Source organism: Ictalurus punctatus, chromosome 3 (assembly GCF_001660625.3).
Source record: "Ictalurus punctatus breed USDA103 chromosome 3, Coco_2.0, whole genome shotgun sequence".
NCBI lineage: Eukaryota > Metazoa > Chordata > Actinopteri > Siluriformes > Ictaluridae > Ictalurus > Ictalurus punctatus.
In genome coordinates, this window is record NC_030418.2 from 6,818,854 (window position 1) to 6,844,684 (window position 25,831).

Here is a 25,831-nt window from a genome sequence, read left to right on the forward strand (position 1 = left end):
GGGAAAGAGACTTTCCCTCTAGGTGCACACTTTTTCAGCACATCTGCTGCATCCACCACTTAAATCCCACTGATTTGCTAGTGAAGTCCAAGCCATACAGTAATCATCTACTAATCTTTTATCATTAGGTGCTGAGAAGCAAACATTGCTCTGTTATTTAAAAAAAAAAAAAAAAAATCACGCCCTGGTAACCCTTCCACCAAACAATCTGTATGCATATTTTGTCTAGCAGGATTCTTTCAGTCACACCCAGATAGCTTTGGAAAGGGTGTGTATGGATGAACTATTTACTGCGTAATTTACTTTCTTTGTCTGGGCAGAGTATATTTAGTAAGTTTTCACTTTTTCTTTTAAAACTGTTACAAAGCTTTCTGCTTTTTATTCACATAAGATGTAGTGTGAGTGGCTTCTATTAATCGGTCAAATCTACTGATTTATGTCTGGTCATTTTCAGGCCTTTTAATAATGCCATTAGAAGCCATTTAGACTGACTTTCAATGCTGATATGTAACTTTCCACCATGATAAGGCAGGTCATGTGTAGTGCTGTGTGTTGACTCTTCTCTCACAAGGCAAACAGGGATCTTGTCATAATTTGGGTTGTTTAACAATTCAACATGCCGTTCAGGCAGTCAGTAAGACATGTGAAAACACACTCTGCTATTTGATTTGCAACATGTGTGTCTTTGGTGCATTTTTTCAATATTAAGGTTAACGTTAATTAATCAGAGTATGACTTAAATGTCACTGTGCCTTTGGTTATTATTTAAATTGTGCATGTGGAAGTAAGAATGAGATTTATATAATGTTATTCGAACTCTTTCTGCATTTTCATGAATGCATCTGCTGAATGTTTTAAATCAGCTAACAACCCTATTTCCATACAGGATGTAACATCAAATACTCCAGGAGGCAAAATGAGGTAAAAGCAGCAATCGCTGTTCTGGGTATATAGTATAACACAAACTTAAGTAATTAGCAACACTGAATGTTTGTTGTTGTTATTGGAAAATCTCAGATTAAGGTAGCCTGGCCACTTTTGTCTTCCCTGAACAAGAGACATGACATTGATATCTTTTCTAGCCAGAATGATGTGTTATAGTCCAAACAATTCAGCACCCAAGCTTCATACATTTTGTGACCTCTTCACACCTTTGCTAACCTTACAAAAAATCCTCGAGAGCCTTTCCTAACATCCCCTGTTATTTTAAAGATTTGAATATAGGTGTGTAGAGTTACACACACACACACACACACACACACACACACACACACACACACACACACACACACACACACACACACACTAAAAAAATGACATTTATCACTATGTGCAGCTGTAAGAAAAGTTGATACGTGATAAATGTACTGAATTGGATAAACATGGCTTAGGAAAATAAGGTACCCTTCATTAACAGGGGCCCACCATGTATATATATGAATCAGCCATTCAACAAATCTTCATTGAGTCCTCATTCCACACATGTTAGAAACCAATGGAATATTAATGACCTCTTTGGACTGACCAACTATTTATAAAACTTTTGCTCTTCGACAGATGTTACCTTGATTTGCTTACTGCTCCATTTAGCTCCATAGAGTTATCATCGCACCTAGTGGTTAAAAAATGGGAACTGCAAAAAGTGCTAATACATCGTCTCATTGAAGGAGCAGAAGCAGTTGACATGGTTGTGGTTTTACAACAAGTTGTCTACTTTAGAAATATTCTGCAATCTTCCAAAAAAAAAAAAGGTTTATAGCAAATAACTGCCATTCAATCTACATTTCTGCAAATGCAAAGAGTAGGTGCCATGTACAGAACCATTTCTACTGTAAAATATATTTCAGGGAAGGCAGGGATATGGAGTGGATAATATCCATACATCAGAAATGTTTGTGCACCACTTGGTGACTTTGTTTACTATGGAAAGTTTGAGATGGGTTAAGTAGTGTCAAGCCTTTTATGTTGTTCTTGATATGTAGTTGGACTGGACTTTTTGCTGAAACACTGCCATGGTTGAACAAAGGCACATCTAAAACTGCTCAAAATAAGTTAGTAGACTGAATGACGATATGTTGTCAATTCTTAGGATTACTCTGAAAATTCACTAGTTAGTAGCCTATAGCACAAGTCAAGTGTGATAGCCTTTTGACTTAATTTTGTCTGAGGCTATGGTATTATTTAACATTGTCCTGTCCCACTAACAATCTAAGGTCACAAGCCGGTGCTGATATACGTCTTAACTTAAATGCCACTAAACACAAAGACTGGTTTGGGCAAACAGACTGTGCTTCTATGTCATGCCACCATTACCTGTCTAGCATCTTGGATATTTTTCCTCAATACCTCCTTGATGGTGGGGCTGTTTAACCTGGGTGGATGGTAAAACATATCTATGTTGGTCTGGAGTCTGCTGTGCACGACCTCTGGCCAACCAAGATCCAAGTCGGGAGGAGGAGCATCAGAATGTGTGGGCCAGTATGTTCCCGTGGAGACCTCATCATCCCTGGAGCTGTCGTCCTCCTCTATGTTTTCACTGACAGGTAGTTGTTCTGCATTCTGTGCTATAAAGTCGATCTCATCCTCCGAAAGGAAGCTTACGATTTTCTCAGCTTGGATGAATTCTTGATATACTTGCTTGCCACCACTGACCAGACAGTCAATGGCTAACCGATAAGCTTCCTTATAATGTGGCAGGATGTAATCCTCAGAGCTGAAGTCCTCTTTCAAGGATGAGAGCATAGATAGATTGCATTCCATTATGCCTGGGCCTTGGATCATCTCTCCTCAAAATGGCAGAGCAGCAGCCACCACCTGATGAAAGAAAGCATACAGTGTTATGGAAGATGCTTTTTTTTAAGAAAAAAAGGAAAGAAAAAAAAGAAAGAAACAAACAAAAGTAATGTTTTCATTTTAAATCACACAACAATTCTATAGTTTTATCTTGAAATTGTTCCAGTGTTCATGGTCTATTTTCTATGTTCATCATGTTAACACATGAAACAACACTGTATTGGAATATTACTATAGTTCTGCCGAAATGGTAAAATGAAAAATGATGTTTTTTTTTCCATGCTAATGTAAACCGAATCATCAGGGAAAATAATGGGATGGTGTGCATTTCACAAGAAATACAAAAGAAAAACAAAAGGCAACTGTTAAAGGCATGGTTCACTGTTATTGCCCCATGGCCACAGCACACATGGAAAACTTGCTCAACCAGGTTCCAGCATCGGTGGTTCATGAAACACTGCTCTGAATGCAAGAGATTAAACAAACAGCTCTGCAGACGAAACAAGCAACAGTAGCAATTAACACACTCCTTTGAAATAAACGCCATACAAATCCACCAGACAGTAGGCTCTTTTTCTTAGTCTCTGTGCAAACTATATTAATTATGCCACCCCTGATTAGACTCTACTAGCTAGCCTAGCCTAGCCTCCACAGTATGTTATTATTACACACTGTTTTTCTGCATTGTGTAAAGACATTTAGTGCCCCTATATTTTACTTGGTCCACTTCAAGGAGTCATTGTTTCTCACTGCAAAGATTCATGCAGTGACTGTCTAGAAAATGGACTTAAAATGTGAAAACTAAACTGGACAAGAAGTGTACCTGTCAAAGCGTAAAAGTTAGCTCATTAAACATAATAAGCCCCTCAATTCCCTGTTAAGTGTGTTCTATTGCCAGGAAGGTTAAGTACAGTAAATATATTGAAATGACTCATTTGTCATTTCTTTAACCAAACTTATTTCTTTATGACTTACCTGAACTGTCAGTTACAGGAAATAGTAATAGCTCATAAAACATAATTATTCATTAATTCCCCTTTAAGAGCATGTTATTGCCAGGAAGGTTAAATAGGTTAAATATGCACAAGTTACTCACTTGCCATTTCTCTAACCAAACTTATTTCTTTATGACTTACCTGAGCTGTCAGTTATAGGAAAATCCTCTGGCGTGTTGGTAATGCATTTCTATCCAGTTCTAATAGAGTTTAAAAGTATGACTCTTTACTGCTGGTGAAGTACGGAAAAAAAAGCACCTGAGATGTCACAACATGAAAAAGGCTGGGAACAAGAATAGGTGGGGATTCGTAAAACTGAAACGTTCTCCCTGGCCACAGGCAACAGACCTGTTTGAGCCACCCTTAGCCACACCTCTGTGTCTCTTTCCTTCTTTATCTCTTTCCCAACCCCCCTCCTTCCTCCCTGTAGAAAAAAAAACCAACTACTCATTCAGATACTAGTGGATAGTTCTCTTTACTACTTATATCTATTTTTTTTTTATCTGTTTTTCTGACAAAATACTGTGAACATTGTAGTTATGATATGCAGTTACATCCAGCACCTTTTTTTATTTTTTAATTATTTTTTTTTAAAGATGTTTATTTTCTTTGTATTGAAATCCTGTATAAATGTGTAGGAAGTTTTGTCATATACACAAAGATTTATATGCATTGTTTTAAGGTATATTTTGAGTAATCAAACAGGATATTGCAGAAAAAAAAGAAGGAGAAAAAAGCTTTAAGTAATGCAGTGGAACACTCAACAACTTGACAAAAAAAAGCACTTTTAAAATAAATGTGAAATCTCAAGAAGACAAACGTGAAATAATTGAAAAATTTAACATTGTAATGGATACAGGTATAAATGGTTATCAGTGGGTGTGGACAAGGCAGGGCTGAGACAGGATAGACGAGGAAGAAGACAGGAAACAAAACAAAGAATAACAGGAAGCAAAATAAGAAAACAGAAAATGGTCATGACTTTCAGACTGGTCCATGTTTGTAACCATGTAAACCTTAAAACTATTCAGTAGAAATACATGTGTTGCTGTAGATGGACATATTGTTATTACTTTGACTGCTTATGGTCTAATTTGTCCTCTGCTTGACAGATTCTATTTATTTTATGAATCAAAATTGAGTACCCAGTCACTGGTCTATTATCTACAACCCTATAGCTGTACAACATTTTTCACATCTTAATCACACTTCTTGAGACGTTTCAAGAGGCAAAACTGTAAAGTTAAATACAAATGCAGCTTACAGTGGGTTTGTTGTGTTTGTTTGTAAATGACTATGACATGTATATGGCAGGTTGTGACATGACAAGAATGTTCTGCAGAGTGGACAAAACACATAATTAGGGCTTTGTGGTACGACAATAGTCCATGTTTTTAGACATTATTATCATTTAAACTCTATTGTATACCACATTTTTCAATATTTTGACTGTTTAATAAGCTAAAATATACAGTAAAGTTCATTAAAAAGAAATATCTGTGTCCTAAAACACAATAATTTTAAGAATACAGTGCATCCGGAAAGTATTCACAATGCTTCACTGTTTCCACATTTTGTTATGTTACAGCCTTATTCCAAAATGGATTAAATTAATTATTTTCCTCATAAATTCTACAAACAATACCCCATAATGACAACGTGAAAGATTTTGTTTGAAATCTTTGCAAATTAATTATTAAAAATAAAAAACAAAAAAAGCACATGTACATAAGTATTCACAGCCTTTGCCATGACACTCAAAATTGAGCTCAGGTGCATCCTGTTTCCAGTGATCATACTTGACATGTTTCTACTACTCGATTGGAGTCCACCTGTGGTAAATTCAGTTGATTGGACATGATTTGGAAAGGCACACACCTGTCTATATAAGGTCCCACAGTTAACAATGCATGTCAGAGCACAAACCATGCCATGAAGTCCAAGGAATTGTCTGTAGACCTTCGAGACACAGATCTGGGGAAGGGTACAGAAACATTTCTGCAGCATTGAAGGTCCCAATGAGCACAGTGGCCTCCATCATCCGTAAATGGAAGAAGTTTGGAACCAGCAGGACTCTTCCTAGAGCTGGCCGCCCGGCCAAACTGAGCAATCGGGGGAGAAGGGCCTTAGTCAGGGAGGTGACCAAAAACCCGATGGTTACTCTAACAGAGCTCCAGCATGTCTCTGTGGAGAGAGGAGAACATTCCAGAAGAAGAACCATCTCTGCAGCGCTCCACCAATCAGGCCTGTATGGTAGAGTGGCCAGACGAAAGCCACTCCTCAGTAAAAGGCACATGACAGCCCGCCTGGAGTTTGCCAAAAGGCAGACCAAAGATTGAACTCTTTGGCCTGAATGGCAAGCATCATGTCTGGAGGAAACCAGGCACCAGTCATCACCTGGCCAATACCATCCCTACAGTGAAGCACGGTGGTGAATGCTGTGGGGATGAACTGGGAGACTAGTCAGGATCGAGGGAAGGATGAATGCAGCAATGTATAGAGTGCTATATAAATGTAACTGTAAACTGTAACATATGCTTTAGTGCAGGGGCATTCAACTAAAATGTTCAAAAATCAGGTTACATAAAATTCCTTGCTTATCAAGGTCTCAAGCAATTAACTTTTTATTAATGCTTAAGTAATGATTACTTTATGGCTACAAATTAGGCAATTTGAAGTTATTGTGTTATGTTTCATAGTGGTGCAGACCTAACAGATGAGATGTGTGTTTTGAATTTTGTTGCATCGAGAATAAACACATACTTCTACCCTTTCTTTCATCATCATTGACTTTTTTTAAACACTAGACTTAATTTTATAATTATTTATTACTTGATTCTGAGGTACAATATTTACAGCTTTTATGTCATGCACAGCCATGGGTAAAAGTAGAATCAGTATTCCACTTAACAAGTGAGTGAGAAAATGTGCAAGAAAGTTAATAAACATATACTTTTGGCTTGGTAATCAAAGTAAGCTATAAGATGTTGGTCTTAAGTTACATTTTCTACTCAAATGGTCTTTTTTCTTCTAAATGAACTTCCTTTATACCTTTCTCATAGAGTGGTATAACAATGGTGAGAATGTTGGCTGTATTGTCTAACAGAAGGCATTACTCAAGTGGGTGTAGAGTTTTAAGTCCATTTGAAAGTATATTATGACATTTAGGCCCCACAACTGGTTTCTTTCCCTTGAGCGAGTTGCATCGTAGGTGAGTCATGCGAGAGTCTCATTGTTAATGCAGTCATCAGTTGCTGTGATTCTATGTAGGCTATCTTGTGTTACCTGTAAGCTTGTTTGGGCAAGTACTTTGACTTTTATATTTCTTTCGCAAGACGAAATGGAAATACTGCTGGGCGAAGGATGATCACATACGAGATTTCAAGGCACACGGTATTTTTCACAGGTTATCATGACCATCTGCTGCTCTCAAGATAATGAGAACAATATTCAACTATTGTTGAACTACTGCAGTCCTGGTAATTAGTTTAGGTGGAATATGAAAGATCTCATAGTACTTTCACTTGAGCATGATTAGATGCTTCTTTCCCCTTTCTTTATGCCTCTACTATTGAGAGTGATTGACTTTTTGTGGGTTGAATGTTTGTAGGAATTATGTGGGATTATCACTGTAACTAGCACATGAACTAATCGGATTTTGGAATTGCTCCAAACAGGGTCAAGGTCACACAAGGTCACACAAGGTCAAATGTCGGAAATAGTTCTTCTTCAATAGTGTTCTCTTTTTTTTTGTCATACCAAGATGTTACTTACACGTTCATGGTTAGAAACGCAAGCCTAATTTTCATTGCTATCTACAATTTTTGCCATCGGTCCATCCATTCTGCCTATCCATCAGTGTGTCGTGCGTATGTCTGGGTTTATAGGATTTATGTGCAATTATCATCGTAACCAGCAGATAAACTGATTAGATATTTGATATTGATACAAACAGGGTCAAGGTCACAGCAAAGTCAAATGTCTGAAATTGTTTTTACTAATAGTTCGAAGTATTGAGGTATATTTTAAGGATAGTTCTGGCATACAAATTAGTATTAAAACAAAGGAATTCATTCATCAGATCTGGCTATACTTACACTCCCTTTCAAACATATTGGAACAGCAAGGGGTCATTCAATCTCAAGTGGTCCAATAACTCCAAAGTTGGTTGCTTGACTATATTACACTTTTTTTTAATTTTTCAAATTTTTTTGTTGCTCCTGTGATAAAAACAATAAGTGACTACGACTCAAAAGTCACTTACTGCTTTTATCATAGAAGAAAAAAACACCACAGTTCTGTTTATGACACTTCATTTGCAAACCACCTAACTAAACACAGTAATTCCATATTTGGATAAAAATCTGTTTGCATACCAACTGTACACCATATCAACATGATGGATCAGGCTGGTTCTTCAAATCTGACTCTCAGTGTCCAATCTCCAACCTCAAACTCATAATTTTTACAGCTGAATGCTACTATAGGACTTGTTTCTGCAAAATTTCAGGTCCGGGTCTGGTCCTCCACCAGAGATATTCAACCAGAAAGTGAAGGGAATTATTTTTTGAACTGAATTATTAATTGAACCTAAAAGTGGAACTGTGAGCAATCTTGAGCATTACATTTTGACTTAAGATCTAACACAAAAGAACATGAATGTGAACATGAAATTGTTTATATATGCTCATGTACCTTAATGTTCTCTAGAGATCAGTTTTTGTCCCATGGAGCTAGGGCCATCCTGAGCCGAGATACTGAGGTTTCGGTAAACAGCTGTATGACCATAGTTAAACCAAGTAAAATAATAATTCTAAAAAACCGGCGATTTTGCAATGTCAATATATAAAGGTAATCACTCCAAAAAAAAAAAAAAAAACAAATTCGGAAAATAAAAACAGTCAAGCAACCTGCATTGGAACACACGAGATGGAATGACCCCAAGGTCAAGTCTTTTGTTTTTGCTATAGACTGAAGACATTTGGTTTTGATTTCAAAAGATGCATATGACACGATAGATCAAAATTTCATCTTTCGTTTCCTGAAATTGACATCTAGATGTGTTAAACAACTTAGAACATGGCACCCAATTTTTAGGTGAGCAAAAGTATTGGAACAGATAGTCTTAAAGTAAATAACACTTAATATTTGGTTGCAAATCTCTTGCTTGCAATAACTGCATCAAGCTGGTGACCCACTGACATCACCAATTTTGGGCTCTCAGCAGCATTTTTTGTACACCCATGCTGCTAAGGTACAAACTTTGCATTTTTTTCTTGTTAAAAAAAGACATTCTACATGTAGGATATGGATTTAGTACAATTTAGATAAAGAAAGATAAACACATTCCATTTGAATCTTTACATTTCCAGCTTCTTTATTCATGATTTTCCATCCATCCATCCATCTTCTATACTGCTTATCTTTCTGGGTTGCTGATGTTCTATTGATTTGCTTGCCTTTCTAGGGTGGTAGGCTGACTGTCCCATTTAGCTCCACAGAGTTAGAGTATAAACCTGTTTTGTGTTGGGAAATGAATGTAATTGAGACATGTGTCCATAGTCTTGGCTTGTAGTGTAAATACAAATGCACCCTGACACTGAAAACTGTAATCATAGATACAGATACTGAACATCCTTCAACACACTCAGTACTGTTTGACTGTATAGCACTCAACTGCAGAAGAGTAATTACTTTTAATCCTACTATCTGGTGTCAACCATAAGCCTGGTTCCTTTCAAGGATTCTTCCTCATGGTGTCTTTTACTTTCCGCTGTCACCTCTGGCTTGCTTATTAGGTATCTAAATCCACATCGAGAGTTCTGTAAAGCTGCCCTGTGACAAAGTCTATTGTTAAAAGTGTTATGTAAATATAACTGAATGGAACTGAATGAAATATTTGATCCGTGGCCAGAACGAACTACAGCAGAAGAAGATAAGATGATCAATGTGGTAAATTGGTCAGTGATTAAAGTTTCATTCTACAATGGATGATCAATAGCAGTTTCTGTTTAATTGCACTTCATGTGAAAGGAAGCATCCTATACAGTATATTCTGTTTTATATGCATATAAATATGTCATACACACCTTCTCAGGCATTTTCTGTGAATATAGTATTCCTAAATCATAACTGCTGTTCATGCAAAGTATTCTGTTGATTTGTGTTCCAAGGAAATACTAACAGTTTGGAAATGTCACCTTCCCCCTCATTTCCAACTCGCTTATGCTAATGTCTTCACTAGTCTTTCATGAGCTATCTCTGAGGTTGTCACGCAGTCCACTTCCTATAGTGTGTGCCCAGCACTTTACCCTACCACTCTTCTCACCCGCCTCAGAACTATTTTGCTTCGATTTGCCTGCTTTTATCAGGGATGTGCTTTAATAAACAAGAATGCTACTGTTCTACAAATTCTACTTATCTAAATAATTAGCCAAGGCAGTTCTGTTCTAATGTGAGCTCACCATTCAACTCTCTCACTACCTCTTTGAGCACATTAAAGTCCTATGAATAATGAATTATTAAACACAATATTGTAAATATCAGCAAAAATATGGGGGCAGGGGTTGGTCTTTAGTGTATATTTCTTTTTGAAAAATTATTGCATCTATGACCAGAAAAAAAGAACTACAGGAGAAGAAGATACACTCTGGAAAAAAAAAACTAAACCACATTTCATTGTCACTCAGGTGGTACCCTCAAGTGTACATGGCAATATGAATGTAGAGTGGCTTTAGAAATTATTCAAGATGCATAATTTGACCCTAAGGGCCACTCGTGCCACCTTTTTAGAATAATACTTTAAATGTACATTATGTGCACCTTTTCAGGTAAGATATAAAATAAAGGTACAAAAGATGTACTGTACCCTTGGGGGTTGTCTCCCCAGTGACAATGAAAGGTAGAGTTTGGTACCTTTTTTCTGAGAGATTAAAATGATCCATGCGGTATGTTGTTCAGTGAATTATGCTTCAATGCTTAATTAGCTCCTTGGCTTTCATAATGCTGTTTGTTTAAGTACACACTCTGGGGCCTTCCAAGAACAGGTGTATTTGTGACACCTTAATTGCACACAGATGGACTCTATTGAACTAATTATCTGATTTATGTCTGATTACTAATACTAATACTAATACTAATACTAATACTAATCACCAGTAATGATACTAATATTGGTTCAACAACTCCACCATGCACAAAGCGTCTTACAGTTCAACTGGAATAACAGACCACAAGTAGCTCAATACTCCTAGAATTACAATTCTAACACTTAGGACACATTTGTACGAGACTAAATTAATAATGTTGACGCGTTAGCTAAAGCTGAATTTGCCCGAGAAGCAGATGGTGGCAAAAAACCATAGAAGAAAAGTGAGCACAGATGCTCAGGTCTTAACAGTAATCTTATAAGGCTTACAGCAATCGGATGCTCAAACCAAACATTTTAATTAGCATAAGCCTGTCAACGTCGGTTAGCTTTGAGCATAAATAAGTAATTAATGGGGCTGCAGCATTCAGCGGCTCTTCTGTCAGGCATGGAACATACTGAGTCTGAATCTCTAAATCTGCAGGTGCTACAAATATCAGAGTAATTGGGTCCATTGTGTTCGCTGCTGGGAACTGATGGCTTTGAAATTTGGCAGACAGATAGACACAACTACTCACCACTTGAAACTTCACTTTCATAGCAAAGCAATCAGGACCCACTGACAGTGTGTGATGCCATGCTATTTGAAAACTGAGCAGTTTACACAAAATCTGTCAGCTTTACTTTTGTGGAACGCACAGACGCGCCCAAAAACCAACGCCAGAGTGCTTAATGGTGGCAAATATATCAGATACATGCTGAATACATACTAGCAAGAAGGCTAGTGAAAAGTGAAAAGTGAAAAACTTTATATATGCCTTGCAGAATCCGTAAAATGTTAATTTCTTTTTTAAATAAGAGATCATAAAAATTGCATTTTGTTTTTTAATTTTGTTTAGTGCTGCCCTGAATAAGCTATTTCACATAACAGATGCTCACATATAGTACACAAGACACAATAATAACTGAATTTACTCAAGTGAACCAGTTCAAAAGTTTACACACGCTTGATTCTTAATCAATCCTGGATGATCCATGACTCTATTTATGTTTTGTGATAGTTGTTCATGAGTCCTTTGTTTGTCCTGAGCAGTTAAAACACCCACAGTTCTTCGGAAGAATCTTTTCATTTTTTTAAATTATTTGACCCCTTTCTAACAGCGGCTATATGATGTTGAGATCCATCTTTGCACACCAAGGACAACTGAGGGACTCGTACACAACTATTACAAAAGGTGCAAACACGCACTGATTATCAATAACACGATGCGCTTGGGGGGGGGGGGGGGGGGGTTGAATGGTGTTGTCATGTAATGGAGGATCAGACGGACACAATTGCAGGTAAGGCAACATTAATGAAATATCAAAAACCAAATTGTCGAGCAAAAGCATGAACAGTAATCAGGCAAGGGTCAGGTGATCAGATAATCAGACTGGATTAGGATGGGCAGTAAAGTGGAGTCGAGAATAGACAGAATACCAAAACCCCCCCAAAAAACAAAGACACAATAATGATTACAAAAAACAGCTTGATTTGACAGAAACAAAAACCTCTGAACATAGACTTCGAAAAGTCTTTGTGAATGAAAAGTCCCTTATAAAGGGTGGTGTGTGTATGGGGGGGGTTAGAACTCCAGTTATTGTGTGTGCTGGGTTGGGAGTTGTAGTCCATGGCAGCCATGTTAGTAGGCTGAGGTGTATTCTGGGAATTCTGAGGTGTATTCAGTTGCTATTATTTTATCTTCTGGGAAACATGTAAATATCTCATGTAGCTTTTGAAGGGAAGTACTAAATGAAAAAGTAAGATACTTAAACAAAATAATAACAAGTTACACCAATCATCCTGTTCAATATTTTACACCCCCTGGCTCTTAATATATTGTGTTGCCTTCTGCAATGTACATGCAAGCTTATGACCTCAACTGTATGTTTCCAAATGCACAAAGAGTTCTTGAAGCTATAGTAACTAATTACCTCAAAATTTTCTAAGTTGATGAATCAATTTCTTTAAGCCAAATACACTTAAATATAACAAAAAATAATTTTAAATGACAAAGTTTTAGTTAAATTTTTGTTATATTTAAGTGTATTTGTCTTAAAGAAATTGAGGTAATTAGTTTCCTCAAGTTTTTTTTTAATTAAATGAACTTCAGTGTGCAGTTTTACAGTGTAGTTAAAAATCTAAAAATATCACAAATAGGAGAAATTCTTCTGGATGTATGTTTTTGGGAATTAATTTTACAGCATATACATTCTGTATATACAGTGGTAAGAAAAAGTATGTGAACCTTTTGGAATTTCATGGTTTTCTGCATAAATTTGTCATAAAATGTGATCTGATCTTCATCTAAGTCAAGGGTATCGACAAATAATAATGTGTCTAAAATAATAACACAAAATAAATTCTGATCTTTCATGTCTTTATTGAGAAAAACCAAAAAAACCTCATAGTGCCTGTGGAAAAAGTATGTGAACCCTTGAGTTAATGACCTGAAAAAAGCTAATTGGAGTCAGGTTTTATTTTGTGTTATTATTTTAGGCAAATTATATTTGTCAATTCCCTTGACTTAGATGATCAGATCACATTTTATGACAAATTTATTCAGAAAACCATGAAATTCCAAAAGGTTCACATACTTTTTCTTGCCTGTGTATGTGTTCCTTTCAATCCATGAAAGTGTTAAATCAGCAAATTCATCAAATTTAATATAAACATTATTACAAGCCATCCTTGCGCCAAGGATCTGTGAGAGAGCAAACTGTGGACCATTTGGGGCCCTAAGGACAGATTTGGAGAACACCGCAGTAAAGTACTGAATAGAGTAGCTGTGTAGAAACAAAAGCCGAAGAAATTAGACGGTAGAAAAAGGCTGAAGAGAGCAAATAGTACAAAACAGTTTCTAAATTCTCTGATCCTCATAAATGCATTGCGATATAACAGCCTTTAAAAAGTGACAAGCGCTTCTTGCTTACTTAATCAACAGAAATATTACATTAAAATCACATTTCCAAATAACAATGATATTGAACTGTGTGATTACACAATGCCAGAGGTTACATTTCATTCTTTCTTTCTTTCTTTCTTTCTTTCTTTCTTTCTTTCTTTCTTTGTCTAACACATTCTGTGTGAACACTTCAATATTACTATCATTGGTTTCCATTTTCACCCTTCAAGGGCTTTACAGTGGTGGGGACACGTTATAGAGACATGCCTCTTGGCGATGGAGTGCTGTATTCCCTGGCCTGATTCTTCACGAGTATTGAGCTTGACATACACTTCTCACGTACTTCAGAGGACTCCTTCTCCCCTTCCAAATCTCCTCTTCCATGAGGCTCATCCTTTGTGGACAACGTACTGCTGGCAATCTGTAAAGCAAGGCCTGATGTTATTGATGAAACGTCAACAATCAGTATTTGGGATGCAGACTCAACAGTTTTTGATTACTTAAGAAAAAACATATCGATGGTGCTCTGTTAGTCAGTAAGTAATTACTGAAGTGCCCCTCACGATCGATTGCCTCTTAGGACAAACATTGAGGCTCAAATAAAGTTGGTTTGAATGTAGACCTAAAACTTTTTCAGAAAAGATGTATCAGTTTGAGCCAGCTGTGCTCAGTTGTCAAGAAAGTCTTGAATAATTAGAAATAAATATCCATCCATCCATCTTCTATACCACTTATCCTTCCTTCAGGGTCATGGGGAAACCTGGAGCCTATCCCAGGAAGCATCGGGCACGAGGCGGGATACACCCTGGACAATTTGGACATGCCAACCAGCCTACCACGCATGTCTTTGGTCTGGAAACCGGAGTACCCAGAGGAAACCCCTGAAGCACGGGGAGAACAAGCAAACTCCGCACACACAGGGCCACGGTGTGAATCAAACCCCCGACCCTGGAGGTGTGAGGTAAATGTGCTAACCACTAACCCACGGTGCACCCAGAAATAAATATCATTTATTGTAAATGTAAACGTTACCGTTTTATTTCTTGTGTCAGTGACGCAGTATTAGTGCAGTATAGAACTTATACTGTATCAGGTCTCCAAGTTCTCTCTTAACAGCATGACAACATAATAATTACTATTAAAATTCCTATAGATAACATTTATAGTTAAAAATATAACAGTAATGAAAAGCTATACGCACGACCCATTTCATCATTGGTCATTGTTCATTGGAATTCATGGTATATAGATATAATTGGGGATGAAATTTCATTCATTGACACCTACGTGTGTGTAGCGTGTTTGTTAAACAGAACAAAAGGTTCAGCAGGAGAGAAAGATTTATTATACGCAATCAGTGAACAGACAGCCTCACTTGAGGGCACTCAAAGACATGAACTAAGGCTTGTCAATCACACACACACACACACACGTTTGTCTTAGTGTCCTTCTTTAAAAAATAAAAAAGGTAGATTATCTCCTGGGGACCAGCCACATGTCCCCACAAGATCAGACGTCAGGTATTCCTATCCTTAGGGATGTTTGGTAATAACATTCATTACAGCACAGGGAGTGAGATGAGAATACAAATACACCAAGGAAATGAGTAATTAAATAGTGCTAATAAAATGTAATTATATGAAAAATTCCAATTAACCTCTGTTCTAAATGAACCACAATCAGTGTGCATCTATTAAAGAAAGGTATGAACGGGGAAAGGTAGTGGTTTCTTGAAGTTTTTCTTTTATTTAAATGTCATTCATTCATCTTCAGTACCCACTTTATCCAGGTGAGGGTCATGGTGGATCCAAAGCATATCCCGGGAACACTAGAACACAAGTCAGCATACTCAAGTTTTTATATTCACTCTAAGCCTAGTGCTCTGATAGATTAATGACAGGCCTGTTTAATCTGGGATGGACAGGTGTTCCAGCCAGGGTGTCTTCATGCTCAGAGTTGGTTACTGAAAATGAATGAATAAATGAAAAAGACAGTCTAATAACAACAGTAGTACGTAGATACGGGTCACTCCAGGAGAAATAAGGTTGTGGGTAAGCTTGGTGTTGTGCAAAAACACAGTGTTTGAATCACAGGGTATCCATGGACAATGAATAAGTCCTTAAATAGATTTAGGTACTTAATGGAACACCTGTGGTTACAGTCATACTGATCCTACACACACACACACACACACACACACACACACACACACACCATCCACTTCATTAGGCAGTACGCTTGCGTAAGTAACACTATCTATTACTTAATATAGACAGTTATTTAACCATTCTCTGTAACACTAAATTCTTTTGGAAAAAAACAAAAACATTTGGAAAGCGATTTTTTCCTTTCGACTGACGCAATAATTCAGACACAAAATAGGCATGTTTAAAAAATATTTAATGGTGCCTAATACTTTTAGTGCATTTTTTAAAAACTTGTGAATATCTGATGCTTGGCTATTCAAGAATCCATTGCCTTTAAGAAACGAAACCCCTTTCCTCTGTTTCTCCCAGCAGAATAAATTAAGGATCAAAGCACTCTCAAAGTCTGGCTTGCAACTCAGTCTTTATGCTCAGGGCAGTGATCCAAATTAATACAGGAAAGTGATGAAAAATGTGAGGCAAGGGTTTGCGAGTAGATGCTTTTTCATTTATTTATCCATTTATCTACTAAGTTTGGCTAAGACTTTTGGACAAGAGCAAAACATCCTGTTAGAGAAAACAGTACAGGTAATTGTAGGAGGATATTATTGGAACATTCACCAACAATTACCATAGTAAAACAAATTATGCATTTTAGGTTTGACAAACATCCTGAATGTAAGTAAACATGCTACATTCATGCATTAGACTGGGAAGTATGCCAAATGTATTAGCATTTCATCTTGTTTCCATGGCACATAGCAAATTTAATCGAGATATCATTGTTGATATTGTAGAGAAGAAACACATTTCAGTTAATAACAAACATCAAATTGTCTGTGCTAATTTACATTTTATTGGGCTTGGCATGAGATCCTGAAGGTGGAAGAACATTTTTAAGCATAGCTCTTCTTCTTTCTCAAAAGACCATCTATCAGCACAGTCATAAAATTACCAAGGAAATGAATGACACAAAGTCTGTAGAGTGGTTTTAAAACAAGATGCTGACAGAGTTTATGTCTATCTGGCTCGAAATAAAATGCATTTACAGTTGCGTTTTCCCTCACTGACAACAATCTTTCTGGCAATGTTATGACTTACTGCCTACAGTTTGCGTAAAATGCCTTTACAGATAAACACAGTGATTAAGATATCAAAACATGTTTTGTGGTGGAGGCCAGCTCTTAAAAGCTTGCCACTTAGAGAACCAAGATACACGCTTGTAGTACTGCCATCTCGTGAATTGTCAGTAAAAGCTCTTCCCTCTTATTTACTTCAGCCTGTGTTTAATCACCTTGGCTGTGTGACATCACCAGTATGTGCCTATTCAGGATTAGGGATAATGTTGAAAAAGCCATGGATTTACACAAACAAATTTCATCATTTTGGCTTTAAATTCTGCATCTGCTAAATCGAGTGGATGGCTGATTTTCCCATTTTGTGGCATGACATATTCTGATTATACCATGTAAATATTGGGAGAAAAATTAAAGCTTTATATAAACTGCTTGAAAGGATCATTATTCAGCATTTAACCAAAACCAGGATCAGAACAAGTGTGGTGCAGTGCAGGGCCTGCGACCCAGGTGTTGATACCAATGTGTCTCTAATTGCTCACTCTGAACAATGGAAGTGTGAATAACGGCACTATCCAGCAGTTAAATGACTCCATTTAACCACTCTGGCTCACTCCTTCTGTATTTTAGATGTACGCAAGAAACACCACATAAATCAACTTTATGTTTAATGTGTACTTTTCCATTATACCTAATGCATTGCAACTTTTTTGTGCATTATCAAATGTTGAATTTGAAAGATAATCCATGGTTTAGGGGGAGGTCTGGGAAACACTCATTAGATCCAATAGCATACGCCTGATTTCACATCATTTTGAAGTCAGTAATTATTTGGTCCAATTATATTGCTTTATTTTTGTTTTGTTTGAAATGATTTGTTTCGGTCTACCAGCCTACTTGGCATAAGTATCAGAATGCCATTTGATTATGAGATTATGAGTGGCACCCAAAACCAAAAAAGAGAGGAAAAAGAAAGCTCCTATGTTTTTTTATTATTATTGTTTTTTTTCCTTCTCGTTCCTTGTCTTCCTCCTCTGGCTGATAAATCATAAATCATAAGGCGTCATAACTTCTATTTTTCAACTATACCCTTTTTTCTCCCCAATTTGGTCATCCGCCAATTTCCATCCACCAGCCAGCTCGCTCCTGTCACATTACAGCAGCCAACCAGGGAGCAGGAAGGCTAAAATGTGCTACGTCCAAAACATAGGAAGGTAGCCAAATGCATATTTTCGAACTGCTGCTCATGCTGCCTCACAATGCAGCGTAACACATTCGGCGGAAAAACGCAGAAAATCTGCACTCTTCTGTATACATTGTGGGCTCATAGATGCCCACAATTTTCTAGTGTCACTGTGATTGACAGGAGAGACAGAGTATACCATCCCTCCCACTGAAAGAGTACAACAAATAATTTATTAAAGTGGCTTAGCACATGTTGATTTGCACCTCTCTGGCTGGGGGTTCGAATGCTGTCTCTGCCCTGTGTGCGCAGAGTTTGTCTGCTCTCCCCGTGCTTCAGGGGTTTTCTCCAGGTACTCAGGTTTCCTCCCCTAGTCCAAAGACAAGCACTTGTAGGCTGATTGGCATTTACAAATTCTCTGAATGTGTGTGAGTGGGCCCTGTAATGGGTTGGCACCCCAGTTCCCCCATGACCCTGGGTAGGATAAGCAGTACAGAAAAGGATGGATGGATGGACGGACTTTTAGTGAAAGGAAAGCCCACTGAATGGCATTCAAATGAGTGAGCAGCCTAACTGGCTTTGCTGTTATTTAGTCTTGGCTGCTGTGCCAGTATTTGAATATAGTGCAAATATGCAAATTATTTGTTGCATAGTTGCATGTTTTCTGCTTTGCTATGAGAGTGTTCGGTCATGTTAAGCAGGTGTACACAGTACTACTGGCCATAACAAGGCAACCAGGTTACTGCTGGTTTATTAAAGGTGTGGGAGTATGCACATGCAGATCTTTCCATGTATGCACGAGCTTTCAATATTTGGAAAGGCAACATGAGTAGGACCCAAATGGAATGTTTTCACAGGGGCTCATTGTGACCAAGTGGCAGACACTCTGCAGAAACCTGCAGTTTGAAAAAATGTACTAAGAGGAAAGCAATTTTTTTTTCTGCAAATATTTGCTTAGAATAGTCAAATATAAGACCACTAATGGAGAAAACATCTTCCATAGGATCACTGAACAGATTTCATAAATCAACTTCCTTTAGCACATGCAATGGTTGAAACCACAACGATCCCAGACGTTATTAGCTTTTAAAAATACTCATTATACAGTGCATCCGGACAGGATTCACAGCGCTTCACTTTTCCCACATTTTGTTATGTTACAGCCTTATTCCAAAATGGATTAAATTAATTATTTTCCTCATAAATTCTACAAACAATACCCCATAATGACAACGTGAAAGAAGTTTGTTTGAAATCTTTACAAATTTCTTAAAAATAAAAAACAACAAAAAAAGCACATGTACATAAGTATTCACAGCCTTTGCCATGACACTCAAAATTGAGCTCAGTTGCATCCTGTTTTCACTGATCATACTTGAGATGTTTCTACAACTCGATTGGAGTCCACCTGTGGTAAATTCAGTTGATTGGACATGATTTGCAAAGGCACACACCTGTCTATATAAGGTCCCACAGTTAACAATGCATGTCAGAGCACAAACCAAGCCATGAAGTCCAGGGAATTGTCTGTAGACCTCCGTGACAGGATTGTATTGAGGCACAGATCTGGGGAAGGGTACAGAAACATTTCTGCAGCATTGAAGGTCCCAATGAGCACAGTGGTCTCCATCATCTGTAATTGGAAGAAGTTTGGAACCATCAGGACTCTTCTTAGAGCTGGCCGCCCGGCCAAACTGAGTGATTGAGGGAGAAGGGCCTTAGTCAGGGAGGTGACAAAAAACCGGATGGTTACTCTGACAGAGCTCCAGCGTGTCTCTGTGGAGAGAGGAGAACATTCCAGAAGAAGAACCATCTCTGCAACACCCCACCAATCAGGCCTGTATGGTTGAGTGGCCAGACAAAAGCCACTCCTCAGTAAAAGGCACATGACAGCCCACCTGGAGGACTCGCAGACCACGAGAAACAAAATTCTCTGGTCTGATGAAACAAAGATTGAACTCTTTGGCCTGAATGGCAAGCATCATGTCTGGAGGAAACCAGGCACCAGTCATCACCTGGCCAATCCCTACAGCGAAGCACGGTGGTGGCAGCATCATGCTGTGGGGATGAACTGGGAAACTAGTCAGGATCGAGGGAAAGATGAATACAGCAATGTACAGAGACATCCTTGATGAAAACCTGATCCAGAGCGCTCTGGACCTCAGACTGGGATGAAGGTTCATCTTCCAACAGGACAACGACCCTAAGCACACAGCCGAGATAACCGAGATAGGAGTGGCTACAGGACAATTCTGTGAATGTCCCCGAGTGGCCCAGCCAGAGTCCAGACTTGAACCCGATTGAACATCTCTGGAGAGATCTGAAAATGGCTGTGCACCGACGCTCCCCATCCAACCTGATGGAGCTTGAGAGGTCCTGCAAAGAAGAATGGGAGAAACTGCCCAAGAACAGGTGTGCCAAGCTTGTAGCATCATACTCAAAAAGACTTGAGGCTGTAATTGGTGCCAAAGGTGCTTCAACAAAGTATTGAGCAAAGGCTGTGAATATTTACGTACATGTGCTTTTTTTTGTTTTTTATTTTTAATAAATTTGTAAAGATTTCAAACAAACTTCTTTCACGTTGTCATTATGGGGTATTGTTTGTAGAATTTTGAGGAAAATAATTAATTTAATCCATTTTGGAATAAGGCTGTAACATAACCAAATGTGGAAAAAGTGAAGCGCTGTGAATACTTTCCGGATGCGCTGTATATCAAATACTCGGTAATCTCTTACAGCACTCTATCCAGCTCCTATCTAATACAAGATCATTTCCCTGAAGGTGCCATTACAACACAAAATCCGTATTAAGAAGAAACCTGCTAAAATAGCCCTAAAATAGTCCTAGTATTCTAATCATGCAGACAACACTGCTTATGGTCGAGACTTATTATTATAAAATAATGATTTACGTCAGTGTTCTTCTTCTTTTTTTTCTCAATTCACAAAGGTTTTTTTTTTGTTGCCAAAATCCCAATGGATTGAACCTGACCAATTTCAACAGTCGCATTGAAGCAAGAACAAAGGTTTTGATGTGCAGATATACACCAGGAAGGAGACAATTCGGATATACATAAAAGCAGACAGCCACATCAGAATGCAAGCTCAAAATAGGGACTAGATATAAGAAGGAAGGAAAAAGAATAACGTAAAATCTGATAGTGCATCAGCATTTTCCATTAGATGCTATGTGATGCAGAAGTGTGAGTTACTGCAGGGCATAGATTATTAAGTTGGGTTCTTTACTTGCTAACTTGCATGAGTTTTTGATCATGTGTAAATAAATAAATAAATAAAACTATTGAATCATAGTTCTGCACATTGACAACGTTCAAAATGACTGATATTAATTCGATAAGGAGAAGTATAGAAAACCCCAAAACAGCTCCCAGTTGGTTTATGATGTTTCGCGTTTGAAGAAATTTGTCAGAAAGCGTGTTGTATGTATAAATGCTACACCAGGATCCTCATACTTACCTACTATATAGTAGGTGAAAAGCAGTATGCCTGAGGGGTAGTATGTCCGAATTATCAGTAGGTGAGGGTGTACTGCTTCCGGCGAGATTTGGCAGTATGCAACTGATGCACACTATGTGAGTCAAACAATCCCATGATGCAATGGGACAGGTGCTGGCAAGCTCAGAAAGAAAGACGCAGAAGACAGCGTCGGCTCTTTTTAAGTATTAAACCTTGGTTAAACAGGACTTGTTTAACAATACCCAAATAAATTGTTAACTTGTTTAAGATTTCACATGAAGGTCACAGGAAGATCACATGACAATGCTAATATGGCTAATATGTCCAGGATTGTAGTCATAATACAATCACATACTGATTAGTACGTACTGTTTCAACTGCAATGCAGTACGTACTGTCATAGTATGCGATTTCGGACGCAGCCTTTGTTACTCTCATGTTCACCTTCCTACAAACACACACACACACTTCTCATCGTTAACCCATCACTCACGCTCTACCATTTTAATGCTTTGTCAATCCATGTTGTGTCTCCAATCTCTGAGTCTTCTATCCTGCATCGTTTCTATGGGTCTTGTTTGTTTTGGACTCTCATTCAAATTTAGCTGTATTGCACTGTTTGCTTGTGCATTGATCCCTGCCTATTTAATTACGTGCTTTGCCTGCTTGTTGATCTGGTTTGTCATAAAGAATCTAGCACTTATGTCTACTTGTCTCCACTGTGTTTGGTTTCAGTGAATTTCCATACAGGTAACAGGTAACAACACACCATGTCAATACATGACAATGAAGAAACATCATCAAATGTCATAGTAATTAATATAGGCTTAGATAGATATAGAATTTCCTGGATTCATTAGGCCTCAGTAATAATTTTGTTGAGTAATGTTGTGTGTAAATGTTTTCTGAGGCCAAACCAAACTTTTCCTACCAGATTTATAAAAGTTTCTGTAACACTGATTTTCATTCTCATGTTCACTCAAAACTAACCAAGCATGTTCTTGGCTCAGCTGATTTGCATTTAGTGATGCCTACTCCACTAAAAAGCTCACTGAAAGCTGAAAACAACAATACAATGACTACTGTACAGTAAGTAGTGGAGATGGGTTACTTGATCCCAGACTTGGACTCGAATCTAATTATGAACGAATTCGGACTTGTCACACACTCGGGTAAATTTGTACTCGAACTTAACACTGTCACAATTCGAGGTCGAGCCAGAAGCAGGTGCAGATAATGACTTATTGACGTAAACGTAATATCAAACAAAGACACGAACACAACTTGGAAAACTACTGTGGCATGAAACAAAACACTGAGACAAACAACCTGAATCTAAGACTACTTAGCATAATACTGTGGCAAAACTAAAGATAAACTAACAAGATCAAGAAACATGGAACACAGGGGTCTAAGACAACGAAAGACAAGCACATAGTGCAGACCAGGACTATATATACACGAGTGCTCATTAACCAAAACATGAATCAGGTGCAGGTGGTCATGTGACAACTAGAGCAGTGCAGTGGCTGATGGGAAGTGGAGTCCAGAGTTTCCCGATACGTGACAGAACCCTCCCCCAAGGGCACTAATCCCGGAGCGCCCAAAATTATACGTCCTCCATCTGGTGGTCCTGGCCCCCTGGAGAAAATGTCCCCCGCAAAACCAGGAGGCCGGGCGGCTTCTACAATGGCACAGGGAGGCTGAGATATTTCCTCGGCAGAGCATGAAAGCGGGGCGACGTCCCCAGCTGAACTGGAAGGCCGAGCGACGTCCCCAGCTGAACGGCGGGCCGAGCGACGACCTCGGCTGAACAGGAAAGCGGGGCGATGTCCTCGGCAGAGCATGAAAGCGGGGCGAGGTCCTCCGCGAGGCCAGGGAGAGGAGCGACGTCCTCGGCCGAGCAGGAAGGCGGAGCGACGACCTCGGCCGAGCATGAAAGCGGGGCGAGGTCCTCCGCGAGGCCAGGGAGAGGAGCGACGTCCTCGGCCGACTCTAAGACTACTTAGCATAATACTGTGGCAAAACTAAACATAAACTAACAAGATCAAGAAACATGGAACACAGGGGTCTAAGACAACGAAAGACAAGCACATAGTGCAGACCAGGACTATATATACACATGAGTGCTCATTAACCAAAACATGAATCAGGTGCAGGTGGTCATGTGACAACTAGAGCAGTGCAGTGGCTGATGGGAAGTGGAGTCCAGAGTTTCCCCGATACGTGACAAACACGGACTTTTTCCGAATACGGTCGAGTCCACATCATGTATAACATGAAAAGAAAGATAAAAAATCAAATAAATAAAAAATAAATAACAATATAAACAAACATCCCACTTCTTCCGGAAGTTCCAGGAGGCTCCTGTATAGTGACAGCAGCTCTCTGACAGCTGCAAATTATGTAAAATATCCTGGAAATATATATATTTTTTTTTTTTTGAGAGCAAGTGAGAGACCACAGAATTAATAGTATGAGCAGGGAGCGAGCGCGTGACAAAAAGCATATCCTGATTGGTCTCTCTTTCTGCTAGCTAAGCCTATCAGATTTCTCTGTGGGCAGGCTTTAAAGTCGACCTCTCTCTCTCTCCCGTCAGTCCATCCATCAGTTCAGTATCACTGTAGCATCACGGCAGAGTGTCCCAAAAAAAAAAGAAAAAAGAAAATACAAAACAAACTTCACCCCAGACTACACTAAAGTGTACCCCTGCTTCACAGTGAAATAACAGTTTTGCAAGTTTTCAACAGCAACTTTTCGATTGCCCATGGTGGGTTAAATGATTGTAAAAGAAATGTTGAGGTGAGTTTAACAGGTGTCATTTGTTTAAAGTAGCTGGCTAGCTGCTAAGGAGCTACTCTGTTGATGTTGTACGTGATGAGACCAAACTCCCTGTAATAATGTAATTGTAATAGAATAAAAACATGACTGAATGAGTTGAATATAATGTAATAGTACATATTAAGTACATATTTTAATGTGACATATATATATATATATATATATATATATATATATATATATATATATATATATATATATATATATACACACACACACAGACACACACACACACACACACACACAGGAGTAGGTGTGCTCTCCTTTGAAATGTATTAATTTTTGGGGAGAATTTTTGCCATCTTGACTGGTTTTAATTTGACAGACTACCTGGCAGCTTTACAATAGTGATAGTTTCATTTCAACACAAACAGATTACAGCAAAGTTATTAAGGATTGGAGTCAAATCAGTCTGTTAAGCTTGGACTGCAAAAAAAAATTCATCACTCCCCAGATCAAGTCTGTGCTGTTCCAAAGAGGGAGGCAGATCACACAGATTTATAGCATGGGAGCGAGTGTTATATCGAGACATAACCAGCAGAATTCTTGTTAGTGGGCATCTTTCAAAAGCAGTCCACATACACTGCAGTGTTCATAAAGGTTGTCAGTCATCACACATTCTCCTTGTTGTTTGCCGTTAGCTCAGAACTTGAAAGGGACCGATAGATCAGAGATTTGGGTATTCCAGGAAGTGATAAGTTGATAGTTACTGTAGCTGTATATTATATGAGGGGAGACCCAACAATTTCTGGAATTGTTAAAAAAAAAAAAAGTGTTTAAAAAAAACTTACAGCATTTCTCCTTTAATGCCCTTCAAAGTACTCTCCTTGTGATCTGGTACACTTGTCCAAGTGTTTCTACCATTTCTGAGGCTTTCCCAGGTGGTCTATTCCACCACTTCTCCAGACGTTTTTCTCCTGATGCTTTCCCTTATACGTCTATGCACTTCAGTGTAAAATTGCTTAGGTACGCTCGCCAAGTGCACACACCACATTAAAATTCCAGGAATTTTTGGGTCCCCTTCGTATATGGACGAAACTGTCTAGTATGGAGGAGCTTTAGAGGCCAAATTAAACAGAAGCAATTCTGAAGGTCAGTTCTTTTTTATGATGGAGACCTCAACATCTTGTGGCATTTTAGGAAGTCTTATTCTTATTACAAGATGTTTATATCGACTCAAACACCAAGCTGAACATTGAAGTATTATTACGACACTAAAATAAAATACAACACTCCACATGGAATTAAAAAAAAAAAAGACATATGTGTGCCTGCTTCAAGTGCAATATT

The 25,831-nt window shown here is 38.3% G+C and overlaps 2 protein-coding genes across 4 annotated transcripts in view; both read right to left on the reverse strand.

The window, feature by feature from the left end:
• fam83b (family with sequence similarity 83 member B) overlaps positions 1–4,118 on the reverse strand; it is a 13,577-nt gene extending 9,459 nt beyond the window's left edge. The window contains exons 1-2 of the mRNA XM_017464562.3: positions 3,930–4,118; positions 2,314–2,814 (exon numbers count right to left, since the gene is read on the reverse strand). Coding sequence (XP_017320051.1) covers positions 2,314–2,781 — 468 coding nt within the window. The 5' untranslated portion in view covers positions 2,782–2,814; positions 3,930–4,118. The remainder of the gene's footprint in view (positions 1–2,313; positions 2,815–3,929) is intronic.
• Positions 4,119–9,779: 5,661 nt separating this feature from the next.
• Positions 9,780–25,831, reverse strand: part of mlip (muscular LMNA-interacting protein) — a 39,681-nt gene continuing 23,629 nt past the window's right edge. For all 3 annotated transcript variants that reach the window (XM_017464561.3, XM_047154366.2, XM_017464560.3), the window contains one exon: positions 9,780–14,241. In XM_017464561.3, coding sequence (XP_017320050.2) covers positions 14,074–14,241 — 168 coding nt within the window. In that variant the 3' untranslated portion in view covers positions 9,780–14,073. The remainder of the gene's footprint in view (positions 14,242–25,831) is intronic.